The following is a 16,601-nucleotide window of genomic DNA, read 5'->3' as shown; positions in this document are numbered from 1 at the left end:
ACTATGTCTAGGCTTATTTGGAGTGGTTATACAGCAGCTTACTCTGTTTTTGAGCAAATGGGTAAATATAGAGGAAAGCAGGTCTGTCACTGGAAGAAATTAAGCCCAAGAAGAGAGAGGCAGGTGGATTGTGTTGCAAAATTAAAAGATCTTAATTCATGCTTCTGAATATATTGGTTTCTATTATAACGTTTGTGCATATGTATACATAGTATGATTTATGTCTATAGTTAGCAAGTTTTCCTGAGTATATATTTACACTGGGTATGTAATATGTGCAAAAATGTATACAACCTAGTTCCTATTTCTCAATTTCAAGACAGTCTAATAACAATGAAGACCCAGAAGCAGAGAACACCCTGAGTACCTGATTTGTTTTTGAATACCAGTCTTTTCTAACATGAACCAGTGCTCTTATACCAATGACTGAATGATAACTCAGGTCACAAAAATACTGCATTAGGTTGGACCTTCTTTTGCTAACAAGTTATAATGTGTGGGCATAATTGAGAAACCTAGCAGCCTCCTTAAAAGGACGCTGTTGTCTATATAAAGACTTAAAGTGGATGGATAGTTGAGTGGGTGGGTGGGTGGGTAGGTGGATGAACGGATGGATGAGATATAAAGAGCCAAAAAATTGGAGCATCAGTGCAAGTCTGATAGTGATAGTCACTAACCTATGTTTACAAATCAATGGATGCATAGTGCTAAATATAATAAAACAAGTGATGGAAGAAAAGTTCTTTATAGTATTAGACTCTATTAAGTATCTTCCCTCAGATTAGTTAATAACTTCAAAGGGAAAAACAGTAAATTCAAAAGGAAAAATAAGGACTTTTTAACCAGGATATGAAACCTGCCATCCCTAGTATTGAAGCCAGCCAGCACCACCAGGATCCTATTCAGTATTAAGTAGTCTATAACATTGCTGCTTAAACTGTATAACATGAAGCAAGCATGAAGAAACAGCCAACAGTTCTAATCAATACACAGTTTATAACTGCTAACTTTTTTTATGTTAGGGTCAGAAAAAAATAGCCTTTATAGATTGAAATTAAATAGACATGATTACTATGATTACTAAATATGACTAAATAATGCAGCTTCTTAGACTCGACCTCTGCTGTGTAGAGAAATGACTGCAGAGGACATTGTTGGCTCAGCTGACAAGGTGCTGTGACTATAAACCACACAACAGGTGTTGTGTATGAATATTCCTGATCTTAATGTCTGCTGTATATGAGATTATCTTCTGTCTGAAGGAACAAAAGATAGAAAGACGGTATCTTAAACAGTTGGAAGATGATTGCAAGATATGTGGAGTATCTTGACTAGATATAATATATAATATATTATATACTGTTATATAGTATATACTGTTATTAAAACTTTCCTATAAGTTTAGTAAAACTATAGTATTAAATAGTTAACTTTGCTTTGAAATACTTTGTTTGAAAATCTAACTTGAATGTACATTCCAGTGTTATAATAATAGAGTAGTTAAATCCAAATATGTAGATTGAATTTTAATTATTTTTTGTAGTAAAATTTTGCTTTCCTCTTCAAAATCTTGTTTTGTGAGATTATGGTAGCTTTATGCAACTATAAAACTCTTGTCTAAAGCTGTCAAGAAATATATGTAATAAGTAATTATAAGTACTCTAGCATATAGATGTTATTATAACAGTTTTTATTGCTTCCTTCTCAAGTATTTCTTACTATATTTTATTGCTCCTGCCATTATATAGAACACCTCTTGTTTGTATGATACATCATGAGGACCAAAGATAAAAATGCTGCAGGCACTAAGAGATTATTAGTCTTTTTTTTTTTTTTTTTTTTTTTTTTAGTTTTTGAGACTTCTATTCATAACTTGGGGATTTCATAAATATTCTCAATACTATCTACTGAAACCCGTCAGAGTATGTATTCAAGTTTAATAAATTTATATTTATTATATTAACAAAAAAGTGTACTGCCAGATTTCAACGATTTTTAAATGTGGTTTCTCAATACCCAGCTTGAGGATTGTTACAGTGGTTGATAAAAGGAATGAATTCCAAGTGGATCCAGTGATTCTTTCACACATCACTTGGTACCTTTTCTGGACAGTAGCAGTGCAGCCCGGACTGGGAATCACTTTCCTGAAAGAGACAGACAGTAAACGTGATGTCAAATGATAGCTGTAATTGAGAAACTGAAGGTAGAAATAAGAATTGGCAAATAAATTGATTCAAGGAAGACCTTGCTGAGAATCAGGCTGTATTTTAGCAAGCCTTGAAGCTGTAAGAGAAAATCACAGGGTCCAGGAGGAGGCAGATGATGTGGGACCCATGCTTTCTTACCAAGTGCTGTAATGATTCTGAAGCTACCATTAGCTACTCATCCCTGGTCTGGAGGTAGCAAGGGCGATTCTGTGACTGAATTGAAGATAAAAAAAGGAAGATAGTAGAGGATGAGATGAGGAACGGAATTCAGACTTAGTTGATAAGAATTGTCTTTATTGACACAGTTGCTGTTTTCAGTATAGCAGACCAGGGTTGACTAGGGAAAGCAGACATTAAATAATCAATATTAGAGGCTGCTTGCTCAGACCAGAGTTAGTAGTAGAGGGCATGACTGTAAGCAGTCATATTGTGATTGTGTGCCTGTCATAGACCGATAGAATTAGACAATGTCGACATGCCTGAGAGCTTGGCCGTGAGCGGCTATCAAGAATGGTGTTGCATGCCACGTGTGGTAACATATACCAAAACCCAGCACTCAGGAGGCAAAGGCCAAAGGATCAAGAGTTCAAGGCTAACCTAGTTTATGTTTAGTACCTCAGAAAAACAGCAAAATTATAAAAGAATTGCCATGAGAAGGAACAAATTTAGTGAGGGCATCAGAGAGTGGAGCTGAACATTAAGACTCTAGAAGTGTAGAGTTGTGGCTTGTTGTCAGTTGAAATACAGCATTGAGGTGTGTGAGATCATTATAAGTTTATTAATTTAGAACTATAAGGAACTTATATCTTCTAATATGAAAATATTCTATAATAAAACAATAGGATTGGGGGATCGGGGCGGGGGTGGCATGTAAGGAAGGCTACAAGCCTACAAGTGAAATGTTGGGTTAGACGGTTTAGAATTGAGGGGTTGGGAAGAGGTTTGAACAGAAGATGTAAATTGGGGATGATGTATGTTGTTAAAGCCATCATGGACCAAAGCAAATATTATAAAGAAAACGTTTAAATTGGTGTTAGCTTACAGTTTCAAAAGTTTAGTCCGTTATCGTCATGGCTGGAAGCAGACAGGAGTGGTGTAAACAGCTCACAGCTTTACATCAGGCAACAGCACAAAGAAAATGCAAACCTGGACCTGGCCACCCTAAGCTACAAACCTCCTCCATCAAGGGCATGGCTCCTAATCCTTTCAAATAGTTTATGCCTGGGGACTAAGTATGCAAACATGAGTCCTGGGTGCCATTCTCCTCGTTCAAACCACCACACTGGATAAGAGAGTGGAGGCTAAGTGGGAAAGGAAGGATATCTAAGAGCTAGGTGGTGGCAGTCTAGGCCTTGCATAACAAGAACAAGCAAGGACTTATTGCAGTGTCATCAAGGTAAAAAGAAAATGAGGAAGCCTAGAGATCCAGTAAAACAAGTGCAAATGGAGACGAAAGCAGTGGGAGGGACAGAGCTGGTCTGGGGTCCAGAAAGCAGTGTCTAGTGAGGGCGAGCACAGAAGTGCTCAGAAATAGCCGACCTTGATAACAGCAGTTAGCATGAGTGATGAGGGTATTTGTAATGTCAGATCTAGTAAGTTCAAGACAAAGTCAAGAAGGGAGAATTAAAGGCAAGTCAGTGGAACTTTCCCCAGAGTGAAGCTGAATGTGCTGAAAAGAGACTATATTGGCTTTTTCAAGCTGGCAACTTTGGCAGGAATGTGGTTTTTGTTTTTAAATAAGTCTCTTTTCACTCCTTGTGTGCACGTAGTTCAAGACCACCTGAGCCAGCTTTGTGTTTTCCTCCCAGTTCATGCACAGAGGGCGAGAGCAGGCAATGAACTGAGAACGCAGTGGAAAGCTTTGCGCCTGCTGCTGACCCTACCAGCTAACATTTGCCATTGTCAGTGATTTTCATCAATTCAGTTACAAAACAGGAACTTGGGGCCAGGGCAAAAGTAAAAGCTCCTTTTACAATTCCTGTTTCCCAGAAAGGATGTCTTACTCAGCCAACGGGAGTGACTGGGTTTTACAGATATTGACATCTTACTCTCCTCTTTAAATGCAGTGCATCATCAATGTTAGTTATTTTTACTACAACAGTATTGAAATGTGCATTAACTCGTTAAAAACTGTCAGAAATACCTGCTATATATTATCTATGCCAAGGTTTTGGAAAATAGGGAATAAAACAATTTTTTTTCTTTATGTACTATGGGGAATTTTTCATATAATTATAAAATAAACCCTCTTAAGCTTAAACTAATATTTTCATAAAACTTTACATATTTAGTAAAGGTACCCAGGAGGGTTTAAACTTCTCACAATATGAAGCTAGGAGTGAATCTTATAGTCATATATATACTAAATCTACACACAAGGTTAACTTCTATAAAATCCAATTCATGTTTTTGCAGAAGTCTCCTTTTTTTTTTTAACTACAGCTGTTATCTTAAACATGCATTAAGTAATTGACCTTCGAAAGTCATTTCCCTGTAGTTCTTCTATTTGCATCTGAATTGCAAATTGTATCATGGTCATGATTGTTGTAGCTTACAAAATCATTTCTAATAATGTGCCTGGCTTATTACTAAAATATCATCACTATTGATAGCTCTGTAATGATGAAATGAATCAATCCTAAAGGAAAAGGTGAAGAAATAACTGCTGTGTCCAAATATCCAGGTTTTAGAATGCTCGTTTCCTCACATCCAGTACATGGAAATAGTAGGACCTTTTAGAACTATTTTAGGCCATTGAAAACACGTCCACCAAGGAAACTGTGGGACCCGGCCTTTCTCTCTTGTTTCTTGATGGTAAAGTATGTGGTTTCCCTCTCCAGTAGGAACTAACAGTAGAACTTTGATGCCGGTTACTGTTGGCCTTCCTGTTGGAGTATATGTTTGTGCTGTCTCCTTCATCCTGTCTCTCTCAGTTAGCATAGTGTCTGCCGTGAGAAGATGACAAATAATTATTAACTTCCTGCAAGCCAGGGAGGCTCTTTGAGAGTAAAGGTGTAAGCTGAGCCTGGAGGAGAGGAGACATTAGACTACACACTGACAGTATTAGGAAAGGAAGAGCAGGGCAGCGTGAGGAACAATGCCTCTCGGGATTGCAGGCAATGGAATGGATGAGACTGAAGCAGAGGTGTGAATGGGGAAGGCTTTGAATGCCATACCCAAGTGTGGTTTTGTTCACCTAGTCCTATAATGCCTCAGACTTAGAGGAAGAAAAGTATAACTTGCTTGCTCTACAAGGTGGTTGTGAGGACCAAACAGGAAAGTATATAGAAGTGTTTTATAATATAGGGAGTGGTATATAGTGTTTGGCAAAAACTTGCTTTGGATTTCTCTTATCCAACTCATTCATGATCTTCTTACCCAAAACAGACTGATTTTTCTACTCATTCCTCTGTCTCTTTATTTCCACCTTTCTGATGACACAGACCTTTCTTTCTCCCCAGTCTCTCCTGCCCTTCTCTGCACCTTTTTATGTCATCTTTGTCTTGGAAGACCAAACCAAAGTAACGTTTCTACTCCAGGGTTTAATGTACTGCTGTCAGGTTTGACAAGGGGAGGCTGGGAATGACCTCTGAGCTTGCCAAAGAGGAGTAGGTTATTAGTGACATTAAAAAGGACAAAAGCTCCTGTGACAAGGTACAGAGCATGCCACCAAAGGTATAAAGGGATAGGTGCATTCGGATTGTATGACTCTGTGTGTAACTGGACAGAAAAGCAAGCAAGCAAGCACACAGGCCAGTGAGCTAGACAGAAAAACGGTGAGTGTGGACAGCTGCTTTGAAAAGCTAGTTAAAGAAATGGAGCAGAATGCAGTCATACCTGGGGAGACAGGGAGGAGGGAAACCAATCTTTGGGCTGAAGCAGGAAAGCACTCTAGGCTCCTTAGTTGAGTGGTGTTTTGGGTTCCTCTTTAGACAACAGAATGAGATTCTCTGCCACCCCTGCTTAAGAACTGACGTAGTCAGATCAAGTACTTAGGATGACAACATAGAAATTAAAATTAACTACTGTATTATTTTTATCATGTAAGTCTTATTTTTATTTTCAAGGATTTGTATATATCTTTATAGAACCATTATCGGTTTCTTTTATATTTTATCTTAAAATTTCATTTAACCAATTTCTCTAGGTACCCAAGAGTTCGAAATTTTGCTGGCATGACACACATATGCGTCCCTTGCAGACTTTGTGATGTGATGTGATGTGATCGTGTTCTAATGAACATACCTTCTCATGGCGTCTGCCAGTTCCTGACCACTCAAGAATGAGCAGTAAAATATAGAGACGGCCAGACTCTTAGAAGGGTGGCTTAGCACGTGTTAAGTACTTCTCTTTTTAATTTTACCGTGGTCTAATGGTGCTGCAAATATATTCCCTTTTAGAATGTGAAACATAGAAAGTATGCAAGGTGGAAGGCAACATATATTCATAACTGCTTAAAGAATGGGGAGACTCCTCAAGCAGGCCCTGTTGGAATAGAGGAAGAGAATGGTATGTATTTATTAATCCAAAGTTTTAGTAGTCTTTAGTAGAAATGTTTTAGTAGAATCTTAAGTTTTCAGAGATTTCAAGTTTTCAGAAGGTCCTAGCATTTTTTTTCATCTATAATAATTAAAAAACCAGGAATGTAGGGACAAGTAAGATTAAGGCTTTCCATGTTGTCTGTTCATGTTAGCTAAGCGGCTTGGCTGACTCCTTTATCTGCCTAGATTTCATCCCTGCATAGGAAAGTTCCCAAACTCCAATGAATATTGTCTTAGTGCTGTGATATTTTTATGTATTTATTTGATTTGTCGTGTATTGGCAGGAGGAGGGGGTAATACTTCAAGCTTGTGAATTTCATATACTTGTAGATGTTCAGTTCTGCTGTTACAATGGAGAAGTGACTGGACAGTGAGCAGACAGGTATATGTGCTTATGTTCAGTATCATGTTACAGAGCATACAAAAGTGGGAAGTGGAGTTCTCACTTTCATATACTCGTCTTCCTAGGTAGGGCCTACCAAGACTCAGAGAGTAAATACATTAGCTTTTGTTTAGCTTTACAGACATCATCATTTTATGAATTTTCAAACAGATAGGATAAATGGATGGATGGATGGATACATGCATACATAGATAGAGCCTCCATTTTTCCCATACAGTTTATAATATAGTGTATTACCCTTGACTTATGAAAAAAGAAAAAGAAAACTATGTACAGGAGATTTTTGACATTATTACATAGTAAGTTGGTTTATAATATTTAATAATGAAAATATAAGCATCTAGATATCTTTACTTGTCTTGTCAGTTAATATGGGATAAAAAAAGAAAGGAGAAAATGTTTCTCACTTTTAAAAAAATTAGATATGTAGTCAATAGCTTAAAATAAATTAAAAGAGAATAGCACTATTCTCTGAACTGAGTAAAGTGCGAATGACCCTTGCTTTATGAAGTGATTTGGGAACATGTGTGGAGATCATCATTTATTATAGGATCATTAAGCTCTCTTAAAGGATTAGGTAATATATACTTTCAGCTTGTGAATTTCATATCCAGTATGTTCAGTAAGCAGACAGGTATATGCGTTTATGTTCAGTATCGTGTTAGCTAGTCTAACTTACTTTCTCATTGTATTGAATAGGGTGATGAGACTGTCCAACTTTGAAATAACTTTTCATTGTGACTAAATCTCACTTGTCATGATGTTTTTTATTACATAAATGAATTCCATTCATTGCTATTATTGTAATAATGTTTGCACTGATGATATTTATAACTAGAATTGACCTAGAATTTTTGTTAAGGAGGATTAAAATGTTATACACATGGACTGCCTCAGGAATACTGTATCCGCAGCTTCAGACCCAGTTCCTCAGGCCTCTGTGGCCACCTACACTACTGGGACATATATGACACAGACTCATGTACTCATAAATAAATATACTTTGTAAATAAAACTTGAAATTTTCTCGTCCATTTTTTTATTCTTTGGAACAGTTTAAATAGGCTGGCAATTATCTGTTCTTTTAATTTTCTGTGTAGCTGGGTGTGGTGGCATTGCCTGTCATTTAATTCTACCACACTGGAAAACTGAGACTAAAGGATTTCTCTGAGCAGAAGACAGACAGACAGGTTTATATAGCTAGATATTACCTCTAGAAAATTAAATAGACAAAAAAGTGTGTGTGGGGGGTGTGAAATCCTCTTTGACACTATTCTTAATCTCTACCCAGCTAGTAAATAGATTTACACTAATTAAATAAATACTTTTTTTCAACTCATGTTAGTAACCTCCAGATGTCAATGTGGCCCTCCCATTAACTCTAAGTTATAGTTCTCTACAGAGAGAAGCATACCTGTACAAGGAAGCATGTATGTATCAACTGACAAATGTGACAATGATGCTGAGCTTCTGTGGTTCCAGGGAACATTGCGGAAGGTGGGGCAGAAAGAATGTAAGACCCAGAATACCAGGAAGTTGCTATGAAACAGTTCCACCTAGAAAGGGCTACATAAAGAAAACCAGAACATGGCATGTTAATGAAGAAGAGGGAAAATTTTGCAGGGTCTTACCCCTTAGACAGGGAAGTACAGGTAGGTAATGACTGCTGTGGTGGGTTGGATATGCTTGACCCATAGGAAGTGTTACTCTTAGGAGGTGTGGCCATGTTCAAAAAAATGTGTCACTATCAGGGTGGGCTTTGGAGGTCTCCTTTTATGCTCCGACTCTGCCTACTGAAGAAGAGTACTTCCTCCTAGATGCGTGAGGATGCCAGTCTCTCCTGGTTGTCTTCCGATCAAGGTACAGAACTCTCAGCTCCTTCTCCAGCACCATATCTGCCGGCATGCTGCCATGCTTCCTGCTAGGATGATAAAGGACTAAACCTCTGAAACTATAAACCAGCCCTAGTTAACCTTTCTAGGAGTTGCCTTGGTCATGATGTCTCTTCATAGCAATTGAAACCCTAACCAAGACAGAAGTTGGTACCAGGGACTAGGGCATTGCTGTGATAGGTCTGACCATGTTTTTGTTTGTAGGAATGTGTTTTGGGGGGACTTGAATTTTAAAAATTTGTGAAATATTTTAAGTGGGACTTAATGGGCATAATTCCTAGAAGGAATTTGGAAGACATTGGTGCTGAGAGTGATTTGACCTCTGGAGACCGTTCTTAATGATTTTTGATGAAGAATGTTGTTACTTTTGCCCTTGTCTGGAGAGTCTACCTGAGACTAAAGTAAAGAAATTTATATTAATTGTATTGACAAAGGAAGTCTCAAAGCCCAGCATAGACTTAGTCCTTTGGTTTACTCTCATGAAGAGCATTTTATCAAGCATAGCAAGCTTAGAAAGAAAATACAAAATGTATGGTTCAAAGTAAAGGGGCACAAAGAGGTAGAGTGAAACTAAATCCTATCCTTAAGGCAAGCTCCCACCCAGCTAAATTTGCAGTTGCAGTTGTATGAGAGAGACCGGGGGGGGGGGGGGGGAGGAGAGAGAGAGAGGGTGAGAGAGGAGAGAGAAAGAGAGGAGAGAGAGGGAGAGAGAGAGAGGGAGGAGAGAGGAGAGGGAGAGAAAGGAAGAAGAGGGAGGGGAGGAGAGAAATGAATGAATGAATGAATGAATGAATGAATGAATGAATGAGAATGTTAGGCTTTATTATAACCTAGTTGTTTTCATTTGTATATAAGGAGATGTGTCAAATTGACAAGGAATAGTTATACCTATTCTTGGTTTTCAACCTGATTAATATCTATAATGAAAGGTTGGGTCAAGACGTGTTGGTATATGCCTTTAATCCAAGAGGCAAGCAGATCTCTTGAGTTCAAGGCCAGCCTGAGACAGAGCAAGTTCTAAGTAGAGAAAAGCTTAAGTCCAGGCATGCTGTTACATGCCTTTAATCCCAGCATTCATAAAACAGAGGCATGCAGGTCTCTCAGCTCAAGGTTAATCTACAGAACAAGTTCTAGGAGAGCCAAGTTTAGGCAATAAATTAGAAAACAGAAAGGTGGTGATGATATAATCCAAGAGAAACATGTTCCAGCTCTAGCAAGCAGCAGAACTTGGGAGTTTTGGTCACAGGCTTCTGGCTTCAGAGTCAAGAATAGTAGGGACTACTGGGCCAATTGATGCTGGTTAGCTGGAACTAAGAAATGAGCAGTGATTAAGAGACCAGCATCATTGAGGTGAAATCTTGTGGAGTGTTTTCTGAGAGTACAGAGAATCTGTGTTCCAGAGATAATCAAGGTTATACTTCATGCTTCACCTGGACTTGGTAAGGTGTAAGAATCACCCATGGAGAGTAGCTAAGGCTTGGCACTGTGAGAGACCAGAGACTGCCATTGGTGAAGGTGCAGCCTCACTTGCAGTTGACGGTTCAGGACTGAAGGGGCCGTGTAAAGTTGAGGTTTGGCAAAATGAAGGGAGCCTGTGAGAGGCAGTTGGTAAAGCCTAGTTGCAGTGGAAGACCCCAGTGTATTGGAGCTGCCAGTACCATGGAATGACTGCTGAGAACAGCAACAGCAGTGGAGTGGAATCAATCAGAGCCTAAAGGGCAGAGGAAGTGACCCAAGCCTTTGGAGGAGCCCAGAAGATCATGTGTGGATCCCAGACACTTGAACAAGTAGCTGTGAAGTTGAAGTTGCCTTGGCTACCCTAAGATCTTAGAGATGTCAGAGTTGTGGGATACCCGTCAAGGAAAATTTGCTAACATGGAGTGGAACTAACCTAAGAGAACAGCAGTCAACAAGGATGGAAAGGAGTTGGAGATCTGAAGTTGGAGACCTTGACATCGGACAGGGAGACATAGAATTTGGAGTTTAACCAGCTGGTTTTGATCTTGCTTTGGTCAAGTATTTCCTGCCTATAATATTCTGGAACGGTAATATATATCCTCTGCCATATGTTGGAAGTATCTGATCTGCTTTTTTATTTTGATTTTGTAGGGGATTACAGTTAAAGAGATTACATGAATCTCAGAAGAAACTTTGAACTTTGGGCTTTTAAAAATTGATGAGTCTGTGATTCAATATGGGGATTTTGAAAGTTGGACTAGATGTATTTTTGCATTATGCTTTGGCTAATTATAGCATCAGTAGGCTCATGTGTTTGAACAAGCTTCTTGGGGGCTAGGGAATGGAATATAGTGGTTTGAATATGCTTGACCCATCTGGAGTGGTATTTTAAGGAGGTGTGGCCTTGTTGGAGGAAGTGTGTCACTGTGGGGGTGGGCTTTGGAGGTCTCCAATGCTTAGACTCTACCTACTACAGGAGAGAGCTTCCTCCTAGCATCCTGTGGACATGATTCTCTCCTCATTGACTTTGAATCATGATGCAGAACTCTCAGCTCCTCCTCTAGCACCATGTGTGCTACATACTACCATGCTTCCTAATATGATTGTAATAGACTAAACCTGCTCCGATGAAGTGTTCCCTTCTCTAGGAGTTGCCTTGGCCATGGTGTGTCTTCAGAGCAATGGGAATCTAAGACAGCTGTTGACAGGAGAATTAATCTCTTGCAGGGATGAGCCTGTCGTTGATTCAGTGCAAAGTGCTCAGCCCTGTTGAAGATTCTGTATTTTCTTCAGTATGTATTTTTGGCATTTTTGTCAAAAATAGGTGTGTGAGATTTGGGACCTTATTTCTGGGTTTTCAGTGCATTTCGATTGACCAATGACTGTCTATCTCCTTCCCCCTCCCGCTTTTTCTCTGTTTCCCTAATATTATGCTGTGTTATTACTAAAGCTCCATAATACAATCTGAAATGTGTAGTAGTGATATTTCCAGCAGTTCATTTATTATTCAGTTATTTTAACTATCCTGAGGTTTTTGTGTTTGCATATAAAGTTGAAGGTCATTCTTGTTGTTTTGTTGTTGTTGTTGTTTAGTTTCTGTGAAGCATTGTGTTGGAATTTCAATGAAGATTTTTCTTAAATGTGTAAATTATATTTGGTAGGATATACCATGTCATTGTGTCATGTTCACAATATTAATTCTAGTAATCAATGAGCATGGGAGATCTTTCCATCTTCTGTTATCTTCAATTTCTTTTTTCAGTGTCTTAAAGTTTATGTCAGACAAGTCTTATACTTGTTTGGGTAGTTAGCCCAGTATATTTTAGGGTGCTATTGTAAAAGATACTGTTACCTTGATTTTTTTTCCTCAGCCTGATTATCATTGATGTATAGGAATGCTATTGATTTTTGTGTTGACTTTTTTAAAATCCTGCTACTTTGCTCAAAGTATTTATCAGCTGTAGAAGGTTCCTAGTGGAGCCTCTATCATTTTTATGCATAAAATTGTATCTGCAAACAAGGATACTTTGCCTTCTTCCTCATTTATATCCTTTTTCTCTCCTTCATTTGCATTATTGCTCCAGCAAAACTTCAGGTACTTTATTGAATAGGAAAATAAAGAATATCCTTGTCTTGTTCCTGATTTAGTGAAAGTGCTTTGAGTTTCTCTCCATTTAAGTTGATGCTGGATATGAACTTGTAGTTATTTTACTATGTTTAAGTATGTCTTCTCCCTAGCCTCACCAGTACCTCTACCATGAAGGGATCTTATGTTTTGGCAAAGGCCTTTTTGCATATAATGAAATGATAATGTGTTTTGGTCTTTCAGTCTTATTTATAATGTAGTTTACACTTATGGACTTATATATGTTGTTTGAATATGTGTGTGTGTGTGTATGTATCTCAGGATGAAGCAAACTTGATCATGGTGGATAATCCCTCTTAAATTCAGTTTGCATGTATTTTATTGACAATTTTTTGCATCTATGGATAAGGTATACTGCTGTATAATTTTTATTTTGAGTGTGTGGTTTTGGCATTAGTTTAATAATGGCTTTATAAAAAGAGTTTGGAAATGTTCTTTCAGTATCAGTTTTATCGAATAATTTGAGGAAATCTGATGTTAGTGGATCATTAAGTTATTAGTATGAGATGCCTTCATTTTTTGATGTAGCATTTTGTGCTATGAATTTCCCTATTAGAACTGCCTACATTGTTCCCTTAAGTTTGCAAATGATCAATTTTCATTTTCATTTAACTCTAAAGTATTTTTAATTCCCTACTTCATTACTATCCTGACCCAATTTACATTCAGTAGTGAGTTAGCTTCCATAACATTTTACACTTTCTGCTATTTCTTCTGTTGTTCATATCCAACTTTAGTCCATGGTAGCCAAATAGGATTCAGTTCTTCTAGTCCAAGCTGCTGAAAAGAAAGTGTACTCTGTAGTGTTGGGGTGTAATGCTCTGTAGATGTCTGTTAGGTCCATTTGATTTCTGATGTTACTAAAGTCTAGCATGTCTCTCTTTCATTTTGTCTGGATGGTCGATCTGTTGATAAGAGTGGGATACTGGAGTTAGTTTCCCAATATCAATGTTTGAGGGTCAGTATGTAATTTGAGAGGTAGTATGTTTCTTTTATGAAATATGATACCCTTTTGTTTTGTGTGTAAATATTTAGAATTGTAATATCCTCCTGGTGGGTTTTTCCTTTAAAGAATATGTAGTGTCCTTCCCTATCTCTTCTTGTTAGTTTTGGTTTGAAGTCTGTCTTATCAGATATTAAAATGGCTATATGTTATTGTTAAGAAAAGGATTTCAGTATATTTGAAGTATTGATATATTCATAAATTGTCTAGAAAAGTGCTTATCTCAATGTAGTGATTTGATTTATTTTTTTAAAATAAGTTACATTAAAGGTGTATATAATTAGACAAATACTCAGAAATTTGATAGAAAGCAAAATATTACATTTTAAAATTTCATAGATCTAACTTTATTATTTTAAATTACAAACCAAAGGTAGCTCTCTCCGTAAGTATCTCTGTCAAATTTTAACTGTCTCATGTTTGTTTTCAAAGTCAGCTAATGATATTATTTTAAAAGTGTAACTTTCCAAATATATTAAAGTATATGATCACCTATGATAGATATATGAATTAAAATTTCAGTTTTAAACTTTGTTTATTAATCTTTGAACAATAGTAATAAATAATCATTTAATAGCCTACATATAGCAGATAGGGAATAAAAGACAATTATCAAAAAACAGTCCATTTTTGATGGCACAAATATGATCTATTTTACCAACATTGTCCTTAGTTTTCATTTGAAATTTGTTTGGTTTATAGAAATAAACGTATGTGTAAAGAATGTATAGACCTGGTGGACACTGTCCGAAAGAAATGGTATTCATTGTCAGCCACAAACTTTATAAAATATTAAAAATTTTAAAATGTAACAATGATTTCAAGAAATAGCCTGCTTATTAGCTACATATAGGTAGAATTGCTTCAACATTTTACATGTGTTATATACAGATGTTGAAGAAAATGAAGATGTTGGCGCAACCTCTCTGCCCACTCAGCCACCTCAGCCATCATCATCTTCAGCATACGACCCAAGCAACTTGGCACCAGGCAGCTACAGTGGCATACAGATTCCTCCAGGTGCACATGCTCCAGCTAATACCCCTGCAGAAGTGCCACACAGCACAGGTATGAGCACAGAACTCTGTTCCCATTTTCATAAAAACTTAATGTTTTCTGTATATTGTTAATATATTGCTTTTATTATTGATGAAACTGATTGTTTTATCACCAGTCTTTGTTTAGTGTAATTCATCTGGCTTACAGGCTCTAGGGTATGTGTCATGACACAGCTAGTTCAGTCAATGTGAAATTGTTTTGTACATATATTTCATAAAACACTGTTTTAAATATTTTATAGTCTTTGGAAACATTCATCGTTTCTAATCTAGAGTGCTTAAGCAAGACCAGCTACCCCAGTGAATCTGCTGGAGGGCAATTCTGACCAGCATGCACCTGACAGAGTAAACACTGGCATTCTTTTGGAAGCAGCGTGCCGTGCATTTGACCCAGACCCCAGTGTCTTCTGGTTCCCACTAGACTATGAACCTTCCAGAGCCCAGCTGGTATCTTCCTCCCTCACCCTCAGTTGTTTTCTCTCTAGGATGAAGTTAGTATCATGCCTATTTCTCATGCTTAATTATTAAAAGAGAGGAAAGCATAAAATTGACTGGTACTTAGACATGACACAAAAATAAGCATTCCACAGATTCATGTCTTTTCCTTTTTTTCCTCTTCTGCCATCTGTGCTAGAAAGACAGAGCTGTCTGTGACAAGTTAATGAGCATTCAGAATTATTTTGGGAATCAAGACAAATGTCATATGTCAGTGTAGAAGTTTGGAAAGATTACCTGAAAGGTACTTCTGTAGAAACGGATCTGAAAGCAGCTCTGGAGTAAAGTTACTCACCCTGGATCCATATGGACCTGGTGTGTGTGTGAGACAACAAACCATACTTTCAGTTGGAGGATTGTTTAATTGCCCTATATGAAATTAATATTTTGTACAGTGAAAGCATTAAAATCTTGATAGCTTCGTGTGGCCACACTAATAGTCAGAACTTATTGTTGAGAATATTCATGACAATGATAGATATTAGAGGGCAGATTCTAGGAAGTGTTCTAGTGTGCACAGTGCATTTTGATCTGGTTAACTGAGACATGTGCCAGCTGTGTGTTCAGTCTCCCTCTCCCTGTTCATATGTGTTTAAATGTAGCATATTTTTATAATCTCATTACCCCTTTCTGCCTCCTTTCATTCATCAAAGAAGCGAATACAAGTAAAAGCTTCTAAGAAGCATACTCAGTGAAAAACCGGGATTTGAACTCAAGACTCTGGCTTCATTGAGTTAGTTAGGAAGGTGCCCCCTCCTGTCGGTGTCCCTTGTGTGTGATCCTTGGGAAACAAGAATCTATAAATCTTTTCAAATCCAAACCTGCTTTCTCAGTGGCATGCCTCTATTTAGTTCTCAATTTTGGATGCCAGGTCTTCTCTTAGCTCCATTTTTGTTTTTTTCTGTTACATTTACTCAGTTGGTAGCTGTCAAATAAAAGAAAGCAGTAACATTTTTAGTTTATAAACATAACAGATGTTTCCCCTCTTGTTCCCTTTAAGAGTGATTTACCTTCTCTCATGTAGTAGGTCCAGGATACACTTTTATCAAAGGGAAATCCTTCAGATAGCTGAAAAGAATAGTGTGTACTCATTTACAAGCTTTAGTTCTTCCACAGAAAAGCAGTGGGTGCAAGGAGGGCAGTAGTACTTGTTTGGCAGGGTTTGCCGGTGTGCCTAACCACTGAGCAGAGAGCACATGAGATAGTGTTCACTGTGTCTCTTGAAGCTCAAAATGTGTGCTTCTTGTAGGCTACATCACAAAAGGCCTTAGCAGAGAAGTAAACGCAATAAAAAATGGTACTACTGCTATTACTGCCAGCCTTTTTTTTTTTCCAGAGACAGGATTTCACTATGTAGCCCTGACTGGTCTAGAACTCTCTATGTAGATAATCTGGCCC

The 16,601-nt window shown here is 37.6% G+C and overlaps 1 protein-coding gene across 2 annotated transcripts in view; it reads left to right on the top strand.

Annotated features, from left to right (window-relative positions):
• The window catches only part of Vta1 (vesicle (multivesicular body) trafficking 1), a 50,783-nt gene that overhangs the window by 22,893 nt on the left and 11,289 nt on the right, over positions 1-16,601 (top strand). For both annotated transcript variants that reach the window (XM_006512809.4, NM_025418.3), the window contains exons 5-6: positions 6,608-6,716; positions 14,542-14,718. In XM_006512809.4, coding sequence (XP_006512872.1) covers positions 6,608-6,716; positions 14,542-14,718 — 286 coding nt within the window. The remainder of the gene's footprint in view (positions 1-6,607; positions 6,717-14,541; positions 14,719-16,601) is intronic.

The sequence above is a fragment of the Mus musculus genome, chromosome 10 (assembly GCF_000001635.26).
Source record: "Mus musculus strain C57BL/6J chromosome 10, GRCm38.p6 C57BL/6J".
NCBI lineage: Eukaryota > Metazoa > Chordata > Mammalia > Rodentia > Muridae > Mus > Mus musculus.
This window is presented reverse-complemented; position numbering and strand designations above follow the sequence as displayed.